This window comes from Euprymna scolopes, chromosome 43 (genome assembly GCF_053919585.1).
Source record: "Euprymna scolopes isolate OS-2025 chromosome 43, ASM5391958v1, whole genome shotgun sequence".
Classification (NCBI taxonomy): Eukaryota; Metazoa; Mollusca; class Cephalopoda; order Sepiida; family Sepiolidae; genus Euprymna; species Euprymna scolopes.
In genome coordinates this window covers 56,323,540-56,350,147 of record NC_136524.1, presented here as the reverse complement: position 1 = coordinate 56,350,147, position 26,608 = coordinate 56,323,540, and the positions used below count along the sequence as shown (strand labels likewise).

The 26,608-nt window shown below is 32.2% G+C and overlaps 1 protein-coding gene and 1 pseudogene across 3 annotated transcripts in view; both read left to right on the top strand.

Annotated features, from left to right (window-relative positions):
- The window catches only part of LOC145268352 (uncharacterized), a 388,759-nt gene that overhangs the window by 161,968 nt on the left and 200,183 nt on the right, over nt 1-26,608 (top strand). For 2 of the 3 annotated variants that reach the window (XR_013864883.1, XM_080123873.1), the window contains one exon: nt 18,798-18,840. Coding sequence is in view for 1 of the 3 variants with exons in the window: in XM_080123873.1 (XP_079979999.1) it covers nt 18,798-18,835 (38 nt within the window). In the remaining 2 variants the exon portion in view is untranslated. Of the gene's footprint in view, nt 1-18,797; nt 20,071-26,608 lie in introns of those variants that run through there. The other variant, XR_013864882.1, reaches the window with a different exon arrangement.
- On the top strand, nt 22,416-22,553 carry LOC145268458 (U2 spliceosomal RNA; annotated as a pseudogene).

Sequence of the window (26,608 nt, the reverse complement as noted above, 5' to 3'; positions counted from 1 at the left end):
CAAATGACTATACACAATGATCCTTTCTCAAGTAATATATTTTGTCGTAACTATGCATAATTTATCTCAAAATTATACATACATACATACACACACACACACACACACACACACACATATATATATATATATATATATATATATATATATATATATATATATATATATATGACAATGGTATCTAACTTGAAGCATTGATGGAAAATAAATATTCAATGGGGAATAGAACAGAACGCTTAAAGAGGAAATGAAAAATCGATAATTGAAAACAATATACACATGTTTTTATATTTATTTATTTTAAGTACATCTTTCACATAATTGTTTCAATATTATAGAATCTGATATAGTGGAAAAATATTGTGGTATTTCGAAATAACTTCCCATGGCAAAAAAAAAAACAAAAAACCCCAAATAATTACGTTTCTTTTGCTTATAGAAAATTAATCGTTTATAAGATTTTTTGTATGTATGCATATATATATATATATATATATATATATATATATATATATATATATATATATATATATATATATATATATATATACATGGTGGATACCACAATTTTATACTGTAAATTATACTTTATACAAGAATTTATTGTTCGACATGTACTTAAATTAGAAATATTAAGATTTGCTTCATCCACAGATTTTCAAATATATACGTCCTTCTCATTAAAGGAAAATATTAGCAAATGAATATTATAACGAAGCTATGAATTTGCTGGTACTGGCATACATTGAATCTGCATCATATGAAAACTAATCATATACACAAAAAAGTTTTGAAAATTTTGTAACTATTACTAATTTTTTAACTGGCCATAAAAGAATTCGTTACACTGCTTCTGCTATCCCTAAGTGAAAAAAACTTTAAACGAGTTGAAATAATCTTTCTTCTACGGCTGCTTGCAAACGCGATCTTTCTAAAGACTTGGATTACACACATTTTAGATTTTTAATTTGGATGTATTTGTAAACATTATACATCAGACTTCCTATGAGAACATTGACTCTTATTTCGCCTTGAAAATACTTAACCACTTTATATCCTTTCATTTTGTTTTTTTTAATATTTAATCTTTGATTTTAATCTATATTTTTCTTTCTTTTCCGCATTTCATGAACGTTATACACTGAAAGCTATTGTGCATATGATTTGTTTTTATATAATGCAGTTTCAATTTATGTCAGTATCAGCAAATCTATAAGTATGTACATATACTTATGAACTCACATGTGTTTAGTTCTGAGCTAATCAACTGATCATTATTAGGATTTATCTCATATGTGTTTCTTTTTATATTTTAAATATTGATCTACTCTGTTCACTTATGGTATTTTTTAAATAAAAACTATTGGAAAGTGATGGCATACCGAAACATGTGTAATATCTTAGATTTGCAGATTACAAATTGTCTTCTATCTGTTGTAAAAACGTATGGGGAGTCTCGAATTTCGCCATGGAGCCAAATATCAGTTCTGTTTCATTGAATATAGACGGAGTTGCAGATATTTATCAAAACACGACTTCAAAGAATCCTTTTATTCGCCAGCCAATACTGATCAGCCACATGGAATTATTTTCAAAGACAGGCAGAAAAATCGATTCTGCAAAAGTATTTACAATGCATTTGCAGACTTTCATCGATATGTAAACTTCAAAAATATGCCACACATGGAATTATAATATTTTCTGCATTGCAACCATTATTTGTACAAATAAACTTCATTCTATGCCTGTATTGTCTAATAAGTGTCCGTCTGTAATGTCTAATTGTTTTTATCTTGTAATATTAAAATAATTCCTTCCCTTTTATCACACATGAATTCATACATTTATTTAATAGCAGTATAATACCTCATTTTATCAATCATAAATGTATACATTTATTCAATAGCAGTATAATTCCTTCTCTTTTATGACACATAAATTCATACATTTATTCAATAGCAGTATAATACCTCTTGCTAATCACACATAAATTCATACATTTATTTAATAGCAGTATAATACCTCTTGTTTATCACACATGAATTCATACATTTATTTAATAGGAGTATAATACCTCATTTTATCAATCAAAAATTTATACATTTATTTACTAGCAGTATAATACCTCTTTTTTATCGCACATGAATTTATACATTTATTTATTAGCAGTATAATGATTCTTCTATTACAATGCTTACATTAATTCTAACACTAATTTTCGAGAATTTTCATAACATTGCCAGGACCGCTGCGAAAAAGGTGGATTCTCTCTACCGTGCTAGAAAGCTATTAACGACTGAAAGTATCCTATATATCTATACGGCCACTATTCGCCCATGTATGGAGTATTGTTGTCATATTTGGGCTGGTACATCTGCCACTAGTCTCTCGCTCCTAGACAAGGTTCAAAAGAGAGTCGCCAATCTGATATGTCCTGAACTGTCACCTTAACTTCAGCCTCTGTCCCATCGACGAAATGTTGCATCCCTGTTCTACAAATACTTTAACGGAATATGCTCTGACGAACTGCAAGCACTTGTGCCCCCGCGACGTAAACATCCCAGATAACCCCGACAAGCAGCTAAATCCCACCCCTTCACGGTAGAGATCCCTAGATGTAAGAGAGCCTTCTACTCCAGTAGTTTCTGACATGCAGAAGTTCAAATGTAACGTGAACCGACATCTTGCTGCCCATTTCCCTACAGAGTACCTCTGATGCTTATGTCCCTGATAATAGCCTCCTACAACAAAGTGGCAATGTGCTTTGTTCGAGATGAAAATACAATGAAAAAAAGAAAAGAAAAATAATGCTTGTTATTATTTTTAATTTTGTTAAGTGCATTATACTGTAAATCAAAAATTCCTACGCTATCTCATGCATTTACATTGAAATATATTTTTAGATTCAAACCTTTTCGTAAAGTTCAATTGTTTGTATCTCTTTTACACTTGGTTCACTGGGTATATTTGCCTAGTAGTTTTGGAAATTCTTTGTCATGAGTCCGATTGCACCTATGATTAATTCAATTAGGAAGATCTTCCTCAAATTGCAGTGTCTCTTTATGTCGTACATAAGGTTTTGATATTTCATTAACTTTTTCCCTCTCAGCACTGTTTCAACACAGGAGTATAATTTATTGTGCATTAGCAGGAAGGGATCCCGGCCTTTCTAGTTGTAAAATACGCTAACATATATGTAGATTCATGGAGAGTTCGTATTTATTATTATAGAGCAAATTCTAGATTGAATATTATATTATATATATATATATATATATATATATACATACATACATACATACATACATACATACATACTATATATATATATATATATATATATATATATATATATATATATATGAGCAAACAGTTAATAAAATATATTAAAAAACACTTTGAAATGAGTTAAAAACATATTTAATCTAAAAAGGAAACACTAGATAAATGGATAGTCCTTAATCCGCGGAGTTTCGAAGAAATACTCTCCTTCTCATCAGAGGGTAGGAATTAGCAAAATGCGGGATCGGATTTTGCATGCAGAAGTATTTGATGAAACAACAAGTAAGTCAAAGATCTTACTTGAAAACAAAATAAATTGAGCAGAGGGAATATGTTAAAGAAAAAGATGATTACACATGAATGTATAGTCTGGTGAAAGATAAAAAATCCAGTGACGGTAAAATCCAAATGTAAAACTTCAAGAAAGTTAAAAGAATTTCCAATATATATATATATATATATATATATATATATATATATATATATATATATATATATATATATATATATATATATATATATAGTATGTATGTATGTATGTATGTATGTATATATATATATATATATATATATATATATATATATATATATATATATATATATCTTGGGTTGTAGTACATTTCGTGATTGTTTTAATCGACTAATTTATTTCATAACATACGATATGGTTCATTTTTTCTCATCATATATATATATATATATATATATATATATATATACTAGCAAAGATACTCGCGTATCGCACGGGACTTAGCTGCACACTCAGGTCCGCGATTTGTGGGTACCTTTTCAGTAAGTGGATGTTGTAAGAGGGAAGTAAATTCCAACTCGATGCTTAAATCTTATCTAACACATTGAATACTGAAAACATACCACAATCAGATCAAATCAGTTTTTCATCATATCCTTTTGTAGAACTTTTCATTGAAGAGCCTTGTGGTAAACTACATTTCTGCTACTTTGATTTGGAGCCAGATTGTAGAGTTTTTCTGAACTTCCTGTCCGGCTGAGTGAGACGTAAAACATACCGAGATTGAAGCAGTCTGATTTTAGATCGACACCAATGGTTTTAAACGCCTGACCTTGACTTTTATTTATGCGCATTGCAAAACACACCTTCACATGAAATATTTCTAAATAGTACAATTACAACAATGCCCCAACATCCCCCCTCCGCGCCGCCGACATACCCCACCCGCCCCAATGTAAACAAAATGTTTTTTGGGGGGAGAGTCAACGCATCGGTGCTCATTTTAGGTTAAATTATCATATAAAAGTGATCCCCACACTTTATTGAAACTAACATTTCTTCAAAAAGTCCCAGGGTCCAGGAGTTCATACCATGCAAACGGTAAATTTGCGACGGGTTTGATTATCAGATTTGGTGTCAGAAGAAAAAATCGGTTTGTGTCGAAAAACGAAAATAAATGTCTTTTTTATCATAAAAATAATTATTTGTCCAATCGCGAGAAAGTTAAAGGAGGGCTGGGGTAATTTTTTTGGCTCTTTTTGGTGTTTTTTAGTAAATGCACGGGCGGCCATCTTGCTTGCCAAACTGTAATGATTACGTTGGATATTGAATGTCTTCAAATATGAATAACTACTTGTTTGCGCAAGAAATAAATGCGATATTCTTTCTGAGCATCACGCAAAACTTATAAAAGTCGACAATTCAAAGGCGAATGCCGAGGGGTCAGTAAACTATAATAATTATACGAAAGCGATGTTGTATATGATATCATATATGGTAAAAACAAATGATATTTTATATTAAATCTATATAATTATAAAACTCAAATGACCTTGTAACGGGTATTGTAGCCCAACATCCGGTTTACGACTTCCGGTTGTGTATGCGTACATAAACATACACCCATAACGGCGTAAACAAATAAACATAAATCGCTACTCTTGCAGAATTTTATATGCGCACTGAACTATAAACGCTATATTTACAAATTATTATTTAACATGGGAATGGTGGGGATGTTTTGCAACTATTCTGTATTGCAACTATACTGTCACAATTTTCTTAAAAATAAATTAACTTTAGCCCGTTGACAACGTATTGGTACGTTTACAGCATACCAATTGTTATTTTTTTCTTTTTTTTGCGTTTAAACTATCCAAATAAACAATTGTTACAAAAAAAAAAAAAGAAAACTGCGGCGTTTTTTTTTTAATGTAACAAGGTTGATAACATTGATAATATAAAACGTAATCTTCATACGACTATTAAGAGAACCGTTTCTGTTTTCATATCACAATTTACGACGCTAAAACCAACGATATTTTCATCAGATGAAAACATTTGTAAAAGAAAGTTGCGACAACTGTTTCTAGTGTGTGTTTTTTTTTCAACTACACTTTTATTAAAAAAGTAAATATTATTGTGAGGTTCAATAAAAAATAGTTTTTTAAGCTTACACCCCATAGAATGAAAACATTACAAAAGAAATGTAATTTTTACGACTACATTTTTAGGGGGGGTATTACTTTTTTCAATTAACAAATAAATGTTATGGTAAGATTTTTTCTTTTTGCGAAAATAATGGAAGATGCAACGATAGTTGAAGAGGAAATTGTGATTTTAACAAACAAAATCTTTAATAAAACAAGGCTGAAACTATTTTTTAAAGCTGTGGTGACTTTTTCTTACTGTAACAAAGCTTATAATATTAATAATACCAACATTTAGTTTTTAACATTACAAAAAATGAAAATGTGACGATAGTAGTAGAGCAATTGTAATTTTTATTAAACAAAATTACGATTTATTTTATATGAAATATTTTATATTTATATGAAATATTTTATATTTATATGAAATATTTTATATTTATATGAAATATTTATATGAAATAAAAATTCGGCGCAGATTTTTTTTATGTTTTTATTTAATAAAAAATATCGTTCTTAGTCCCGTCCTAGGAAAGCGCCCCAATAAGTACGTCAAACCACTTATAATTTAATGGCTGTAATATTTTTATCAAAAATAAACAATTATAAACAAAACGAGGAATTATATCGGCGTAAAACTGCTAAATACAGTGAAAGAAACGGATAACTCAACAATAACAAATAAAAAAAAGTTACTTAAAAATTAAGAATAAGGGGGAAAATTACATCCGAATTAAAAATTTAAAATAATAATTCAGCACTGAAGAATGAAAACACATCTATTACAGAAAATATTTAATAGCGTGCTCAAAGAATTAAATTATCATAGTTATTCCCCTTGGTTTTCTGGTTTGAAAATTAAAAGGTTTCAGATATACGATTCCAGTATAATGATCGATTACGATTCTGATTCTTGATGAATCTTTAAATATTTAGCTCTGCTATTTGTTTTTGTTTTTTTTTTTTTCATTTTTGGATTATTGTAAAATCCTACATAATATGTGCATGTATTTTGGAAACGTAAAATCAAAATTGTAGGTGGTAGGATGATTTATAGATTATGCATGGTAATTTGTAAATTAATTAAAATAAAACACACAAAAAGAATTGCTTTGGGCATCGGAAAGTAGGCATGAATTCTTTCCATTTCAATACCGATTTGGAAGCCTGAAAATGTTCTGATTTTTTTTTTCTGATTTTCGATTCGATTCCAATTAACCATCCGCACACTAATAATTACTCTCTGGAGTATCACATAGATGCTAATAGGGGATACAGCCTGTCCCAGTGTAATCTGGAACTGTATAGATCTCTGGGATATTATTGTATCCGAAATGTACTGTTTTGCTTACTTTAATCAGTACAGTAATTTACTAGCTAGATAATTTATTAGTAATTTTCATACCTTTATTTAAACATAGCAAATATATTGTCTTATGTACTGTCGTGCATTATCCTGTGCAAGAATTTACTAGGTGTATAATTTAGTATGCAATGTCATACATACATATGTGCAGCCATTACTTTGCAGTATATTTTCCTATATACTGCCTTACACACATTAATTAGTACAGTCAATTACCCCTATGATAATTTTAATGTATCCTCATACATTAATTTGTACATGGTTTTACTTAAAGAATACTGTACATTAATTTCTGTCGTAATTTAATTGCAGTATAATTTTTATGTATCCTCAGAATTATTTGTACAGTGATTTACTGTTTGTATATTTTCTATGTATGCTAACACAGTTATTTGTACATTAATTTATTGTCAGTATAATTTTATGAATGCTCAGACATTTATTTGTACAGTAATTTAATTGCTGTATAATTTTTACGTGTGCTCACATAATTATTTGTACAATGGTTTACTGCCAATATAATGTTTATGTATGTTCACACACTAATATGTACAGTGATTTACTTGCAGTATAATTTTTATCTATCGTTATTTATTAGTTTGTAGAGTAATGAACAATACTATATCAGTCGTACGATTAAGCATGTTTTGTCATGCTGATGGAATTCCATAGAAAAACAGGTTTGCGGAACCTTCTTTAATTTCTATAATTATATCCACTCCGTTGTGTTAATCATTAAATCGATTCTGATCTTCAATGGGGTTTGTTTGTATGCACACGCGCAATATAGACCTGATTGAAACAAATCTTAGATTTTAAACAGAAAACAACTTTGTAGGGAGTTTGCCTTGTTAAACAAACAGGTTTCTTTGAAATCTGGTAAATATAATGATGAGATAACATTTATCGAGTGGAACTTCCATTATCTTCAACAACGCATTAAATCAGAATATTATTAAGTGCCATGTCTAAATATCTAAATAAAAGAAAACCATTCGATATAAAGAAAAAAGAAATATAAGACATTTGATAAAGAAATGCTTGCATTTAAGTAAAGTGTGGTAATATTTTTACTGGATCATCTGCAGGACTAAATGAATATACAGTGTAATAGAAGGCTATGGGAACATATGTCAGAAGAAGAACTAAATCATAAACCATCCACTATGATTACGTAATTCCAACATTAACATACTTATTAAATGGAGCTATGAAATCTTACATTGTGATTTGGAACAAAATAGAGAGAGAGAGTAGCAGTTGCAATTGAAACCAATGTCTCAAATGATGCTTGTTTAAACGAATCTGAGAAGATAGTGAAATATCGATGTTTTATGAACCACATAAAAAAGAACTGAAAGCTTACGAAGATATTCACCATTCCCATTATTGAAGGCACAACTAGGCTAATGAAAATGAATTGCAAAACCGAATTTTTCTGCTAAATTAAGTGCAGAACAAACGCAAACATTGAATTCAGAGAAACGCTTACTTAAGGAAACATGAATTTCGGAATTTACACCAGACGAAGATGGCAGTTTTTCAGGTTCAGCGTCCCCAGCAGAATCTTGAGATCGATATAGGTTTACGTTCCCAGCAGAATCTTGAGGTCGGTCTAGGTCCACGTTCCCTGCAAAATTCTGAGATCGATCTAGGCATGGATTTTCATCAGGATCCTGAGCCTGAGGAAAATTGGTCAAATGTCTCAACGTTACCGAATATTTTCGACAATCATGATGTCGCATTCTTACGTGTGTGGGGTTGGCTTCGAAAAGTTGCACTACCTTATTATTAAGATCATACTTGCTCTTGCTATCTTAATAGCACTTGTCCAGATGCCAAACAGGCAATGCAGTGTCAGTGAAGAGCGCCGTTCAAAATTGAGCATGCGTTCGTGGGAGTGACATAAGTGGCTGTACATAGATATCTCGGCTGGAATCTTTGAAATAGCGAATGAATATCTAACATCTGGCAGGATGCTTCATCTCCAGCAACAACGAAAAAAAGGAAATAAAAAATACTGGGAAAAAAATAAGAAATGTCGTATGTTACTACCACTGCTACTAATATTTATAATGATTATAAGGAGAGGAACAAGAAAAATACCACCTCCAAAACATGAATACGCTTAGAAAAGTCACATTAGCTTCGCCTGATAACAATCAAAATGGTCCTGAACATTTAAGAAGAACATAAAGAGAAGGGCGAGCACTAATCACAGAAAAAAGCCTATATTTGATGCATTGGCTTCTGCACTAGAAACTGATATCATGCCTAATATTGTTGTGTACTTTTATTTGTATGCTCATCTAAATTTAAAACAAAAACTACTAAGCGAACACGGACAAGTGTGGTACATTCTTAATCGGCGTTGCCCTGGATAAATAATATTAAAAATTTAGGAAAACCGATCCTCTCCATAACCGTAAACTGATAAAGACTTCTTTCGGTGTACCGTTTTTACTTTTTACGTTTTTGTACTAAAGGAAAATAATTCTGAAGTGTGGTGTCTGCGCAGATGCTGCACTCAAATTAATTGTCCCCAGTCAATAGAGGGGAAACCTCTTTTATGCTAAGGCAATTTAATTTTTGCAGAATCTCCTTTTGAGTGGAGCTGGTTATCTCCAACGTTAAACCGACCTTGTGTCATATTTTGTTTAGTGGGAAACAAATAAATAACCAGCCATATTTTTTTTATCGAAGAGTTACTTCTCTTTTGCCGACTCATTCCTTGAAAGATCTAGATGAATGATATTTGTATGTGCGCTTGTATCTAAACAGTAAAATGGGCAAGCTGGTCGGAAAGGGGGTGAAGAAATGACGGGCAACACGGGAAAGGAGAAGAGAGAAAATAAAATAAACGGGCAAGGAGAGATGAAGAGATATAAGTTTTATTAGAAGCATGTAATTCTTTTGGCTAGGGAAACGTCGAGGAGCTCCACCAATATTGCATTTAATCTTCTGGCAATAAAGCGGTTAGCAACAAATTAACGTTTTTAAAAAGGAGATACTGAAGCCTCGAAAGTTAAACTTCCGAGAATTTACCAATACCATACCCCGCATCGATAGCGAACAAGTCATCGTAAAAAATGGCGGAGCCTATGTAGGCTTAATTGTGGTATGTATTCTTACTCAGAAGAGCAAATGCAATATTCTCTAACTTACCGAACCTCCTACCAAATTATCACAAAACACCCGTCTAGCTCAAACCACTATTAGTACTTTCCCACACTTCTTTATCTCCGCCTAAATCTAAAAGCAAATTCCATAACCAAAGATCCTTTCCTATAACTTTCCTATAACTTTCCTATAACTGCTCGCATGTGTATCTCTGTTCCACTGGTTTGCTTCTCAGCTAACTGCAATATGGTTGTCTTCAAGTCGAATATAAATAAGTTCTTGTTAGGTCGTCCTCTTAAATAATCAAATTCTACCAAATTTCCATTACTAACTGATCACCGAACACGCATTAACACTTATCCTCGAGTGGTCATTGAGCATTGACAAGTGCTGACGCCCTTGTAAAAGAAAACGCAAATATCAATGTTCAGTCGAAATATTACACTATAGAATCATATGCAATAAATATATTATTCTCTTACCAAGGTTATTGAGCACTGTTTTTATTTTTCACAATGATACTGAATTCTCTCTCTATATGCACATTTATATTTATTGTAAAAATAAGTTTTTATATCCATGTCCATATATGTTGAGTCTTAAGCAAGACTCATCAGTGTGGCTACTGTTCCGCCGGTCACATTGTTCGAATCTTAGAGTGAAGTTACATTTGACTTCTATTCAACAACCTGATCGCCACGGCCGTATTTTCGATAGGTCGAAGGAATCAAAATGGCTACTGAATTTATGAATAAAGAAGTGTATAGATTAAATGAATGGCCATTTTGAGAAGTTTTATTACCTCACGCTCATGATTTTCTTTTAGTCAAATAATAACTTTATTTTATAATGTGGGGACTAGAAGGTTAGCACAATGCAGGGATTTGAATATGCCAATTTTGAGAAAGAGGACAAAAAGAAGTGATTTTTGTTTCTTTATAGTGGGTCTTATAATTCTTTAATCTAAATTACAACACTGTGATCAGATATACGTGACCGTGTTCCATAATATACGAAGGTCGTTCGAAACGTAAAGCCATCTATTTTTATTCCACCCGAATAGATCACAGGAGATTTTAATTTGCATTGTTATGATGACTAAAGTTATGCATGCATATCCTGAAGGTTCAATCTCTCTGTTGCAGATATCGACGGTGGGAAACTCTAAAAAGAAGCAATCCTGTCATAGACATGCGTCAGAAGCAAAGATGCGTTACTGAATGAACTGATCAGCATCCAACGGTGCATGTTAAACGTTTACAAGGCCGATACAGTTGATGTCAGCAGAGTTGTGAGATGAGTTCGTCGATTTCTAGCGTGACGACATAGATATAAGTGACAAGAAGCTATCGAGACGCCCATGCATAGTCACTTCCTCACTGCTGGCAAAAGAGTGTGGAGAATTGGCGTGATTATGTAGACAAATAAATTCTGGAGCACAAAAGGTCACCTGTTTTAACGGTACCGCTCCCGTCTTTGTATCATTTTAAATTTTCAGTTAAAAATAGGATGCATTACATTTGCAACAACCGTCGTATTTTTAATATCAGCATTATGCCCTACGAACCCCGAGATTCTATTAGTGGCATTGGGTTTCCCAATTTTTTTCTAGTTTGAAGTCTTTTTAGAAAAACATCGCGAAGAACCACATTTAGTTTGCAACATCCTTAGGGAAAATGATCTGTGTGGAACAAACTGGATTTGAACTTGGAACACCCAGGTCATCAATCAGTGTTAACCACTTGAGCACCGTCACCTCCTCATGTATCTCGACGAAATATCTGGGTGTTTCAAATCTCCTGAATTATTTTGGGAATTCCCATTGCTATACTCCAGTAAATGTAACCGTGAACTGCACATGAAACGAAATAGAACTATTATTTTTTTTAAATGATTAAATGCATCTATTTATATTTATCGGATAACTAGCTGAGGGCGCCCGGCATTGCCCGCTTTTAAATTGCACTTAAATATATTTTAATTCATGCAGATTTCGTATTTATTGTTACAGAGCCAATTCCCTCTAGAATATTATATTGTATCCCATATATAGCAGTGATTTCAAAAGTCGTAAAAAATGACTTGGGTACCAACTAGAATCGAAACCAAAGCATTTAGCGCTCCAGCTATGCTCCCTACCGTTTAAGTTATCGACAAAGAGATAATGAAAAAACAAATTTAACCACTTCAAGCTATGAATGACTTTTCGCATGCGCAAAAGTAATAGAAGTACGCCTAAACACATTATTTAGCCACCGAAACAAAGATTTTACTTGTTATAACCAATCATTAGTGTATGATTACTATTTTCTGTTGATTCCAGTGTTATGTGACCAGTATGAGTTTATGGGTTAAATATTTGCACAACGACACGCAGACACACATATAAATAAATCTATTGTCGTATTTATATAGATTTTCATATCTGTTTGCTTAAGCTTGCTTCATATCTTTAAAGTTAAATAAACATTTCTTTTAAAGAAAAAAACTTATATCGTTTTAGTTTTCTAAAAAATAATATTCATTTATAACGATATAAAAACGTTCCACCCTATTAATTATAACATTGTCACTTGAGCTATATACATGTACTTAAAACAACCTAGATACTGTCCATTTAACATCCCCAGGATAGTAGAGTCAGACACAAGTTCGGTTTTTAATGTGGCGAAAGTCCAGCTCCACAAAACGGGACACTCTGGATAGGAACAAAAATTAAAATTGTCTCAGTCATGAAGGATTTCTCCCCAACTGACCGAGAACAGAAAAAGTGAAAAGTAGTATCCCAACGGACTGCTACTTAGACAGGTGTTTACATTTTTAAGGAGAAAAAATTGATTAATAAAAGTAATCGCTTGAAAAAGATGATATCATGGCAAAAGTATGGTTCATATTTGTAAAGGTAAATAAGTATTTCTTTTGAAGAAAAAAAAAACTTATATCGTTTTGTCTTTTTTTAAATTGGTATTTACTTCAGAAAATTTTTATATTAATTTTTACCAGCGTCCAAATTAAAAATTTAATTTATTAACGATGTTTAAATAAAAATATTTCATAATAATATAGGGAGTTAATCACTTAAACTTATTTGTGAGTTATTTCGCTCGGATAGGTAAATATTAAAATAGTTAGTGCGTAAAGTCTAATTATAAAAATGATCCTATAAAACTTTCCAAATTTATTTTTAAGGCGGCATAAATCCGATTATACTAAGTGTTTATACACACACATAAACACACTCACTCACACCCACTCACTCACACACAAACACATCCACACACACGTATATATATATATATATATATATATATATATATATATATATATATATATATATATATATATATATATATATATATATATATATATAGTCTTGTTTATAGTATTCCGAATTTTATTGGGTTTATATAATGGAAAATTCGGTAACCGTTCATATATCAATAACTTTTAAGTCAAAAAGAGATGACTTAAACTGTAAGCTTCTAAATTACCATATTTCATAATTGAGCATTCATATATTGTTTTAACAAAAGCAAGACATCAAGGAATAGATTGATAGCAACAAATAGTGTATTTCATCGTTAGTTATAATTATTTTCAACTATTCGAACAAATGCAAACTCTATATCGTTTTAAAATTTTCACAAAAACAGCCTTTCATCAGACGTATTGAATAAAAACACTTTAGTAATGAACAATATGGAATCCATTTCCTTATAAGGAAAACCATAAGAAAATATTTGACCTACATCTCATCTTAAAATTCATATTTACCTATTTTCGTATCTTTATTTAAAAAAAATTTTCAATAAAATTATCATTCAACGTTACCACTAATAACCTATGTTCACTTAATATATTTTACTAATATTATTCACTAATTTATTAAATTAAAATTTCTTTTTTCTTTATTTTATTTATTTTTTCTAATCCGGACTAATCAACTAAGTCTTCAGCTATATTATTTCAAATCTATGTTAGTTTCGTATCTCGAATTTGCTTTGTTTATTTACAAAAATACCGGCTAACTTATTTGCATAATTTAAAAAGGCGGTTTTTGTTTAAAAATTATTCCATAAGGAAAAATGGTTTACATTACTCTTTTCAGTGCAATCCCATTCGTCATTTAAAATTTAGAATCTAAATTTATTTTTAATTTTTTATTCCTTTCGTTTTTACCTCTTAAGATTTACGATTATCTGATAGTTTAGATATTGAATGGGAGGTAACTCTATACGTTCGAAACTTTAAAGCTTTTGTCGGATTATAAGTTACGAAATTCCTAATATGTTGTTATGATGTTGAACTTGAGGTAACTTTATACGTTCGAGATTTTTATGCTTTTAAAGAGTTCTAAGTTGGAAAATTCCTAATATGCATTTATGATTCATTTATTAATTAATCAAAACCATTTAAATCTAGGCTAACCTATTCAAATTAAAAGTTTGTAAAGCATATCTTAACCGTGATAGTGATTTCATTACCAAAGTTTTAACCTACGTTTGCACTCCAGCCATAATTTTCCGAGGTTATGTTATTCTAATTCAAATAATATCAATTCAAGATTTAAATTCTTAAATACTAATCTAATAATAATAAATATCCTATTAATAAGTATTATATTAATAAATATGTTTTGAATATATATATATATATATATATATATATATATATATATAAATTACAATTCAATTTACCAAAATGATCCAAGATGGTAAAATTAAAGTATGTTATAAATATTAAAGAATTAATATTTATAAAATTATCTCAGCCAGATGTAAAAGCTCGATACAACCAAATAGGAAATAGAGCTTGCAATATGAGCAAACAGTTAAAAAAATATGTTAAAAACACTTTGAAATGAGTTAAAAACATATTTAATCTGAAAAGGAAACACTAGATAAATGGATAATCCTTAATCCGCGGAGTTTCGAAGAAATACTTTCCTTCTCATCAGAGAGTAGGAATTAGACAACATTTCTTTTTCTTCACCTTATTCCCTCTGCTTCACTTTTTTTTTTCAAGTAACATCTTTGACTTACTTGTTGTTTCATCAAATACTTCTGCATGACAAAATCCGATCCAGCATTTTGCTAATTCCTACCCTCTGATGAGAAGGAAAGTATTTTTTCGAAACTCCGCGGATTAAGGATTATCCATTTATCTAGTGTTTCCTTTTAAGATTAAATATGTTTTTTAACTCATTTCAAAGTGTTTTTTAACATATTTTTTAACTGTTTTCTCATATATATATATATATATATATATATATATATATATATATATATATATATATATATATGCATATATGTCTAAGCTTTGCCAGACTGGCATGACAATATTTCGATTTGCAGTTATAAATAACATCTCATCAGTCTAAACGTCTTAAAGCGACTGGCATTCCAATTATTATTGACAAAACTTCAACCAGAGCTAGCTCCGATACCTACAAAGCTGTTTAAGCATTATCTTAATGAGACTTTATTCTCAACTCCATGGAAACCTCATTAGTATGCTCTGTATTTTAAAATTCAGGTGATCGGTCATCTCCTTCTCCGTAGAGGCCAATAAGTCTCATGTGCATCATCAGTAAGTTGCTGGAATTTGTGTTAAATAGGGAAGTAGTCAACCACGTAAACAGAAATAGCATTTTTAGTGACATGCAATATGGTTTCCGTTCTGCTAGATCTACAGCAGATGTGCTTCCGGTCATATCATAGGATTAGCGACTCTCTTGCAAAAGAATTCCTTTATTGAGCAATTGCGCTTGACATATACAAGGTCTTTGATAGGGTATGGCATAAAAGCCTACTTCAGAAGATTTCTAGCTACGGTATAGCTGGAAATATCTTCTCAATTATTAAATCATTTCTCTCTGATGGATTCATAAGAATAGGGGTTGATGGGCAGAAATCGGAAGCTCACAGTATTAACGCTGGAGCCAACAAGGATCTAGCCTGGGCCTAATTCTCTTCCTGATTTACATCAACGATCTCCCAAAACACATCCTTACATCTTTCGTGGGCATTTATGCTAACGACACTACCAACTATGGCCGTAAAATGACCAAGTTCTCTCTGATTCTCTCTCCTCTGATCTCGTGGTACAATAGGGAAAGGGGTGGTTACTCTTACTGTATCTAAAACCAAACTTCTATCTTTACATCATTAAGGCTCTAACCCCATCTTACATCAATTGAAATGGATGGCTCTCGCGTTGGGAAGATTCCATGTTTTGACAAGTTTCTGGGTTTGACATTTACTCCTGATCTGAAATGGAACAGGTACATGAAATCTGTTGCCAAGGTCGCTGGAAAAATGGTGGGATCCTTCTAATGTTCCAATAGATATCTCACTGCTAAGACAATCCTCTATCTATATAAAAGCTAAGTACTCCAAGGATGGAGTAATATTGCCACATCTGGGCAGGAGCTACTAGAAGCAGCTTATCCTGTCTTGACATAGTTCAAAATAGACTTCGTAGCTTAGTAGGTGATACCCGCTTCTTTTCCTTGACATTCCCTTCCCACAGAAGGGACTTTGCGACCCTATGTCTGCTTTATCATTATTTCCACGGCAAGTGCTCGTCTGAGCTCCAATCTCCCCCTCGCCAAACTTTCACGAAAAAGATTCGTCTATCTGAAACCACTGTCAATAATTTCCCCCACTCTTTATCTGTGCCTAAACCGAAACGTAGATTTTATGAAAAAAGTTTCTTTCTTAAAACTGCACACCTGTGAGACTCTCTTCCGTTTGCATGTTTTTCCATCTGACTACAATTTGATCGTCTTCAAGTCCCATCATTCTGGAAAATTTCATCAGTATGCCCTGTATTTAAGAATTCAGATGATCGGTCATCTCCCTCTCAGTACAGGCCAATAAGTCTCCTGTGCGTGATGAGTAAGTTGCTGAAAGCTGTGTTACATAGAAAAGTAATCAACCACCTCAGCAAAAATAACCTTCTTAATGACACGCATTATGTTTTCTGTTCTGCCAGATCTACGGCGGATGTGCTTACAGTTATATCTCACAAGATTAGCGAATCTCTCGACGGAGGCTTCTCATCTAGGGCAATTGCTCTTGACATATCTAAGGCCTTTGAAAGGGTGTGGTATAAAGGTTTACTTCACAAGATCTCCAGCTACGGTATAGCTGGAAATATCTTCTCAATTATTAAATCATTTTTCTCTGATAGGTTTATAAGAGTAGTAGTTGATGGGCTGAAATCAGAAGCTCACAGTATTAATGCTGGAGTCTCTCAGGGGTCCATCCTGGGCCCAAATCTCTTCCTAATCTATATTAATGATCTTCCAAATCACATCCTTACATCATTTGTAGACATTTATGCTGATGATACTACCATCTATTGTAGCACATCAAAGACAGTAAACAACCAAGTTCTCTCTGATTCTCTCTCCTCTGGTCTTGAGTACGTGATACAATGGGTAAAAAGGTGGATGGTTAATAATAATTAATCATCTAATACCAAGCTTCTATCTTTACATCGTCAACGGTCTGATCCCCATCTGGAATCAATTGCAATGAATGGCTCTATTCTTGGGGAGGCTTCATGTTCTGACAAGCTTCTGGGTTTGACGTTTACTTCTGATCTAAAATGGAACACATGCATCAAATCCGTTGCCAAAGTCACTGGAAAGCTGATGGGATCCTTCTATCGATCCATCTCACTGCTGATGCAATTCTCTACCTATATAAGAGCCAGGTAAGTCTAAGGATGGAGTACTGTTGCCACATCTGGGCAAGAGCTACTAGAAAGAACATATGCTGCCTTGATAGAATTCAAAATAGACTTAGAAGCATAGTAGGGGAAGCTATTTTCTCTTCCCCGCAACCTCTTTCTCACAGAAAAGATGTTTTATCGTTATTTTCATGCCAAGTATTTGTTGGAGCTCCAATCTATGGTCCCCCCTCGCCAAACTTTCACGAGAAACACTCTTTATCTGTGCCTAAACCTAAACGTAGATTCCATGAACAAAGCTTCTTTCTTAGAACTGCACGCCTGTGGAATTGCCTTCCGTTTGCTTGCTTTCCAGCTGACTACAATGTGGTTGTCTTCAAGTCCAACGTAAACAAGTTCTTGATGAACCGCCACCTTAATTAATCGAATTTACCAAATTTCCACTACTAACGATTACTATGATTGTATCCCATTGACTACCATTGTAAGCTCATTAACCCTTATCCTCGAGTGGCATCTGGGCCTTTATAAGTAGTGACTCCTATGTAAAAAAGAAGAAACACACTCCCACACAAACACACACACACACACGCACACGCACACGCACACATATATATATGCATAAATTTCACCACGTTTCTAATTCTCGCGTGGAAGCGATCAGCGTGCAATTGACAATCTGTTTAACCTACTATACTTGAATAGCTCCGGGGCCTTTATACGCAGTTACCCATTCGTAAAAAGATTATGTTTTCGGAGGGAAGTGCCCGTATAATAAAATCCTAATAGCAATTTTACACGTTTTTTTTTACAGAAAATACGAAATCATATTTATTTTTTGTTTTATATATTCATGAAAACTATTGTATTTATTATTTCTACTTAATTATTATGTTTCAAATCTAATTATTTCCCATTTTTTTTATTATAGCTTCACATATATTGAGTGATCTTAAGATTTCAACGTAATCTGGGTAAGTATTGCTAATTGATTTTATTCATTTATCACTCATTTTTTTTGGGGGGGGGGCTTTCAGTTTTTTTTTGTTTTTTTTTTGTACTCTTCTCAGTTTTTTCTCGGTATCAGTTTAAAGCTCTTTTGATTATTCTTTCTTTTTCTTTTTCTTTTTTCATCTCACGACGTTTCTTTGGACAATGGAACCACCGACTTCCTTCATGTACATCTTGTCGAAATTGGGGTATCATTCTTTCAAGCTCTCGAATCTGTACGGAATTTCACACGGAATTTTATACACAATCTGCAAACATATAAAGCGTAATGGATAAAGTGCTAAATGATAATCGATTTTCTGTGACAGTCTTTCGTAGATCTTTTATCATGTCGTGACTGATTGAACGAAACGATAGCATGGTACTCCTATGGATTAAATAAAAGGTTTCTGTTAGAAATTTTCTACAGATTCTCGAGTTCAACTAAAGATTCTTGAGTTAGACAAGATGCATTTGAGAGAAGGGTAAAGCTAAAATTAGCTGAAATCTTTAGAGAATAGCACTAATCCAAATAGTTCAATTTTCTTTTCTAAGCAGTGTTTCATTTTTTAATTGTTTTCATTTTTTAATTGTTTTCATTTTTTAATTGTTTTCATTTTTTAATTGTTTTCATTTTTTTTAAATTTCTTTTCTGTTTTTTTTCTATGCGTGCTGCTCTTTTATTCGATTCATCGTTTCACGTTTCCTATATATCTATATTTTTACTTACATGAACTTTTGATCAGTTTTTTCTGTTCTTTTTTCTATTTTTTTTTTTTTTTTTTTTTTTTACAGACTTTTGCTTCTATTACTAGTTTTCCTGGTTTCATTCGTTTTGTTATTTCATGATTCCTGGTATTTTTTCTGTTTGTTTTTAGTTTTTGTCTTTTCTTATTTTTGTCTTTTGTTCTTTTCGTTATTTTATTCTTTATCTTTTATTTTTTTTAATCCTCTCTTCTTCATTCTTCTTCGTTTTTCCATTTTTTTCTTATTTACTTCGTTTTTTTTATGTCATATATTTAGTCTTATTTGCAGTATTTTTTCTTTATTTGTACGATTTTCCGCACATTTCCCCCCGCCATTCTTCCGAACATATTTCATTTTTTTTTCTTTTTCTTTCAGTTTTTAGTCGCGTACAATTAAGACCTTGGTCAATGTAGGGGCAACCCTTCATACCAATTGTCACTATCCAGCTCCCCTACTCACGGTCCCCATTGTCCCTTTACTCGTGGCCTTCGTTATAAAGATGGCCGGCCAGCTGAAAAAATGACGTCATCGCCGAGGTCCCAACAAGCAAGATATGTGGAACTCGTAGACTGTCAATAATGAACAGTAATTTTTACAGACAGCGTTACAAAACTTCAAAATTGGATTAAAATAAAGAAATAAAGAAAGAACACGATTTATACTGAAACTCATCTAATATTAATAATAAAAAAATAATAAAAAAAACACAAGTTATTTGTTTAAGTATATTATAAGCAATTGAATATTTCGTTGTATTATAGATTTTAAAGATTAGAATGCGTTCTTTAATTACTTATAAATTACATTTTAAAAAAGTGAAGGAACACGATTTGATTTGAAATAAACTTGAAGTTTATTTAATATAATTAAATGAAAATTATGCATGTAAGATTATGAATATTTGAAGCAGAACACAAGCAAGGCATTTGATATGAGTTAAGACAATAAACAAATATTAAAATTAAACTTTTTTTTTAAATCAAAATGAATATTTTTTTTTAAATCAAAATGAATATTTTTTAATCAAAATGAACCACAATATTTTTTCAAAATCAAAAACAATATTTTTAATAAATTCATGAAATATTGCACAGTAAAAAAATTAACCTAAAGAAAAAATCATGTTTCTTATTTAAGATTATTTCACCACATAACAAAAATAACATGCAAAATCATTTTTTTATATCCATATTTTCAGTTTGTTAAAATACGTGGGTTTGTATTACTGTACACATAGATTCGAAAAAGTTGTCAAAATACAAATATATAACAAATAAATGTTATCAAAGGCAAGATAAGTTACTTTTCTGCCAAACTGGATATATTTTTCGTGTTTTTATTCAATGTAACATGTTTATTCAGCTCGAAAAACAGTGTTTACCGATGTATTCGAAAATTCCAGATGGCGTCTGATTCTCTCTTTAACACGGTAAGTTTGGGATAAGGTGTTATAAATACAAAACCGGATAAAATACTGTTAAAAACTTGCTCAATATATGTTACCGTGACATAGGTTGACATATATTCGGCGGGTTTTTAATAGTATGTTGTATAGTTTTTTTATTTATAACACCTTATCCCAAACTTACCGTGTTAAAGAGAGAATCAGACGCCATCTTGAATTTTCGAATACATCGGTAAACACTGTTTTTTGAGCTGAATAAACATGTTACATTGAATAAAAACACGAAAAATATTTGGTAGAAAAGTAACTTACCTTGCCTTTGATAACATTTATTTGTTATATATTTGTTTTTGACAACTTTTTCGAATTTGTGTACAGTAATACAAACCCAATTACGTTAATGAAATGAATTGTACTTATTTACTATGCCTCCCCACGGGACAGAGTTAGACACCAGGGTCGTTTTTTAACGTGGAGAAAAGGTACAAAAATAAAAATTGTCTCAGTCGTGAAGGATTTCTCCTCCACCGAAAGAGAACAAGAAATAGAATGCAGCATCTGGAGAACAGATACTACACTTTGATCTGGTCCCGAAGGCCAAGACTGTTTAAGACCACGAGTGAACGCGCGTTTTTTTTGTTTTTTTTTAGTTTAGTTTCATATATATATATATATATATATATATATATATATATATATATATAAATAAGTATTTTTAAATTTTATCTTTCTAGCTTTAAAAAAAAGTTTTAAAATTTTATCAGCAGGCATAATTTATTTTTAAATATTGAAAAATTTCAGAAAAATAAATTATTGTTAGATTTTTAAAACCTGTGTCAACAGCTTAAAAAATCGTGTTTTAAAGAGTCGATGTTGTCTCGCATTTTCATTAGTTTTGTATGCTGTAAAAAATTTTTTTTTAATATTAGCAATTTATTTGAAGCTTCTTCTTTTGAATGGTAGAACATTTAGGATGATAATATTGAATTAAATTATAGTTACATCGTGTTAAATACAGGGGGGGAGCACGTTAAAACTTACTTTGCTGAATGGAGATGGTGTAAAATCTTCTTTTTTTTTTTACTGCATTATAATTCTTTATCTTTCGGAAATGAAAATGCTGTCACTTTTTGGTCCTTTACGATAATTTCCTCAGCAAGTTGGAACGATGCATCGTGAAGGCATTTTAATAAAAAAAGAAATATTACACTGACTTTAAGACGTTACGAATGCCTACCGGTGACTACCGGTGTCACCGGTATGGACTATCCGTGATGACGTCAGCAGATTAAATTATTTTTGCCCACCGGCCATCTTGTCTTTTAAGACGGTCTTGCTTTACTCCTCACATTAAAAATCGGTTTATCGGCCTTTGCCTAATTTGCTCGGTGGGGGGAGCAAATAAATACCCCTTTCTTGGCCTTTTGGCCAAGATCAAAGTGTAGTATCTGTTCTTACTACACGCTGTACTTATGTTTGTAATTTTGGGATATAAAGTAGGGGATCACTTTTCTGTATTAATTTAATGTAAAATGATCACCCACTTTACAACCAGTCAGTCTCAAAGCCATTCAAGTCATTCTCCAGATCATTCAAGTTGTTTTTGAAGGATTCCAGTTATTATTTAGCATTCAAGTCGTTCTTAAGATCATTCAATTCATCCTTAAGTTCATTAAAGTCATTCTAATTCATTTACTTTTTATTTATTTAATTCATTTCAGCCCATTTTCCGGTCATTTTAGTTTATCTTTAAGAATTTCATGTCAATCCTACATTCACACATTCATTCATTACACGAGAGCACGCGACTAATGGCTATCGGCCTTGTTTTTTTTTTTTAATGTACTCATTCACCTATATCTTTTTGCATTTTGTTCTTTTATTACTTACTACATTTTTACCATATTTTGTGCTTTGTTATTTGTTTCAATCTTGTTCTTGCTTTCTTTATCGTTAGTTTTATTCCTTTCGTTTATTCAGTGGTTTTCCTTTTGCGTTTCTCTCCAATTTTAGCCATTCGTCTTCCTTATTTCACGTTTTATTACAATTCTGAACATTCCCAGTCACCTTCATTGCCTAATATACTTATCTGCACATACCTTTTGCTTTTACCGAATTCTTCCTTGCGGTATTACTTCAATTATGCTTCGTCTCACATTCCTTCCTATTTTTCTTCGAATGTTATAAACAAATCAAGACAATGACATGTATAATTGCTTTGGACTATTCGCTTATTTCGGATTGTTTTCTTTTTATCTACATTTTCTACTTTATTTATATGGTTTGTTATTGTAGCAGTACTTGTAATTGTTATTGTAGTTGCAACTCATGTTGCGCTTCCTCTATCATTTATTCTTTATTTTATTGTTATCTTGCCACCAGAAAATAAAATAAACGAAAATGAATGGAAAATCCTTGTGCATTTTCTTCCTTGGGGCGTGTGAAAGAAGATGAGGCAATGTTTTCGCTTCTTTTTTTTTGTGTGTGTCATTTAGAATCCGACCGTTTCTAAACGCTGCTATAAAGCTTACATCTACTTTACGATAACCAGCGCATCATGGCGTCCAGCCCCCTCTCTTGTGTTGACTCACAACATGTCAGACAGATCTAAACAAACTTTTCTTTTATTCCAAAAGACTACATTCGTTAAGTGCTACTGATTTTCCAAGGGTTCCCTTCTTTCTTCGCAGACAATCTTCTTCCACTATTTCGATTTGCCATTTCTTTTTGGCGCTTATTTCCTTCAAGATCATTTCCTTTAATTTCCGGTATTTCCTTCTTTTTTTTCTTTTTTCTTTTTTTTTTGTTATATTTTTATTTCGCCTCTTTTATCTTTTTACTTAGAACTCGTTACTCCTTGGATATTTCGCCATTTTGTAAGTTAGTGTTTTCTTCTTTATTTTTTATATCTTTGTATTTTTCTTTTGCATTATTTAAAGTCTTTAGACTTTTGTTTTTGTCCTGAGTGTACCTTTCACAACGTTTCGGTCGATGTAACCTCCAATTAGGAGTATATTGTCGAATTCGGGAATCTTTCTGTTTATCATGAGTATCTGCACAGAATTTCGAACAGAATCGTTTATTTAATCCACGGGGGTATTATGATTTCGTTCCGTCAACCACGACAAGGGAGACGTCCTAAATACTTTGCAGTTGTATTTTGCGTTGTCGCCCACATTAAGGATAAATCCCCATTGATTACATATAAGGTTCCGTTCGAAATACTGCCTAGATTTCAGAGTTCGACAAGATGCACCTGAAGTTTTTTGTAATCTGACGTACGACACCGATCAACGAGCAGACGACTATTGGAAGAGGAAAAAAAGCAAAAGAAAGTAGATATTACATAGAAGGAATTCGACAAAGAGCACTCTGAATCAGTAAATGTAAGACAAACAAGCCAACCAGTAGTCAATATTCAACCATCTCAGCAGAGACAACCTTCTTAGTGACATGCAATATGGTTTCCGTTCTGCTAGGTCAACAGCAGATGTGCTAACAGTTATATCTCATAGGATTAGTGAATCTCTCGACAAAGGCATCCTTTCTAGGGCAATTGCTCTTGACACATCGAAGGCCTTCGATAAGGTATGGCATAAAGGCTTACCTCACAAGATTTCCAGCTATAACTGGAAATGTTTTCTCAATTATTAAATGATTTCTCTCTGATCGGCTCATAAGAGTAGTGGTTGATGGGTAGAAATCAGACGCCCACAGTATTAATGCTGGTGTCATTCAGAGGTCCATCCTAGACCCAACTCTCTTCTTGATCTACATCAATGATCTCCCAAAACACATACTTAAATCATTCGTTGACATCTATGCTGATGACACGACAATCTATGGCAACAAATTAAAGGCCGTAAATGACAAAGTTCTCTCTGATTCTGTCTCTCCTCTGATCTTGAGCGCGTGGTACAATGGGGGAAGAGGTGACTAGTTACTTTTAATGCATCTAAAACTAAGCTTCTATTTTTACATCATCAATGCTCTGATCCCCATCTGGAATCAATTGAAATGGATGGCTCGCGTCTCTGGGGAGGCTTCATGTTTTGACAAGCTTCTGGGAATGACCTTTACTCCTGATCTGAAATGGAACTCGTACGTTGTCAAGGTCGCTGGAAAAATCTGTTGTCAAGGTCGCTGGAAAAATGGTGGGATCCTTCTATCGTTCCAGTAGATATCTCACTGCTGATGCCATTCTCTACCTATATAAAAGTCAAGTACGTCCAAGGATGGAGTGCTGTGTTCACATCTGGGCAGGAGCTGCTATAAACAACCTATCCTGCTTTGACAGAGTACAAAATAGATTTCCTAGCTTAGTGCTTTATCGTTATTTCCATAGCAAGTGCTCGTCTGAGCTCAAATATCTGGTCCTCCCCCCTCGCCAATCTTTCACGAACAACATGCGTCTAGCTGAAACCACTGTCAATAATTTTCCCCACTCTTTATCTGTGCCTAAATCAAAACGTAGATTCCATGAACAAAGTTTCTTTCTTAGAACTGCACGCCTGTGGAACTCTCTTTCGTTTGCCTGTTTCCCACATAACTACAACTTGGATGTCTCCAAGTCCAACACAAACAAATTCCTGATATACCGCCCTCTTTAGTAAGACACTTTATCAAATCTCCATTACTAACGATTACTACGACATTATCCCATAGATTATTGTACACACAATAACCCTTATTCTCGAGTGACCTCCGGGCCTAGATAAGTGTGTACTCCCATGTAAAAAAAAAATGCGGATGCCTGAAGTAGTTTTTGTTTGTTTCTTTCTTTCTTTTAATAAGAAATTATTCGGTTCTTTGCATTGCATGTGACGTTAGATGCATTATTGCTAAAAGAGGCTCCGTTAACGACGGGTTTGCATGGGTTTTGGTAGGTACGTGCAAAACTTATGACTGACTTGGTAGGGGATATTGTTTTGAACGTCGGCTAATCATAATAGTTTTTTAAATTTTCGGTTACTTTTTGATAATGTTTGTAAGATTACAGCTTAAAGTTAATTTCTCCAAGATAAAATAGCGTGTGAAATAAAAAAAAAAAAATACGTGGAATAATTTTATCTCAAATCTGAGAACCCGTACATTCCTCGTAAAAATTCATTATGACAAAGATTGTGTTTACATTTTTCTGGCAGGAGAAATATAAGTTTTCTGGAATTATTTCCAAGTGAAATATTAAGTTAAAGTTTTAAGATAATGAATTAATACAATAAATATACGTCACTTTTGCTAAAATGGTAATAATTATCCAAAGATTTGGCAGTGGTAGCAACAAACTTTTTTTATCGTGTCCAAAAAAAGCATGGCAGCAAATTCAAAACAATACAGATGCGCATAAAAACATAATTTATATCTACTGTTAAAAGGTCAATTAAATTCACTAAGTTACAACGACAATTTATTTATTAAGAATGTTCAATTATTAATAGGATTTAAACTTGAAAGACAAACTGCATAAATATTAATTAAGTTCATTAATTGTACTGATAATTAATTAATTGAAAAAATGTTAACACCATTATTTATTAATATCTCTACAGAATTCAAAGCGGAAAGAAAACAATTTATAATTATTGAAAAAATAACGCGCT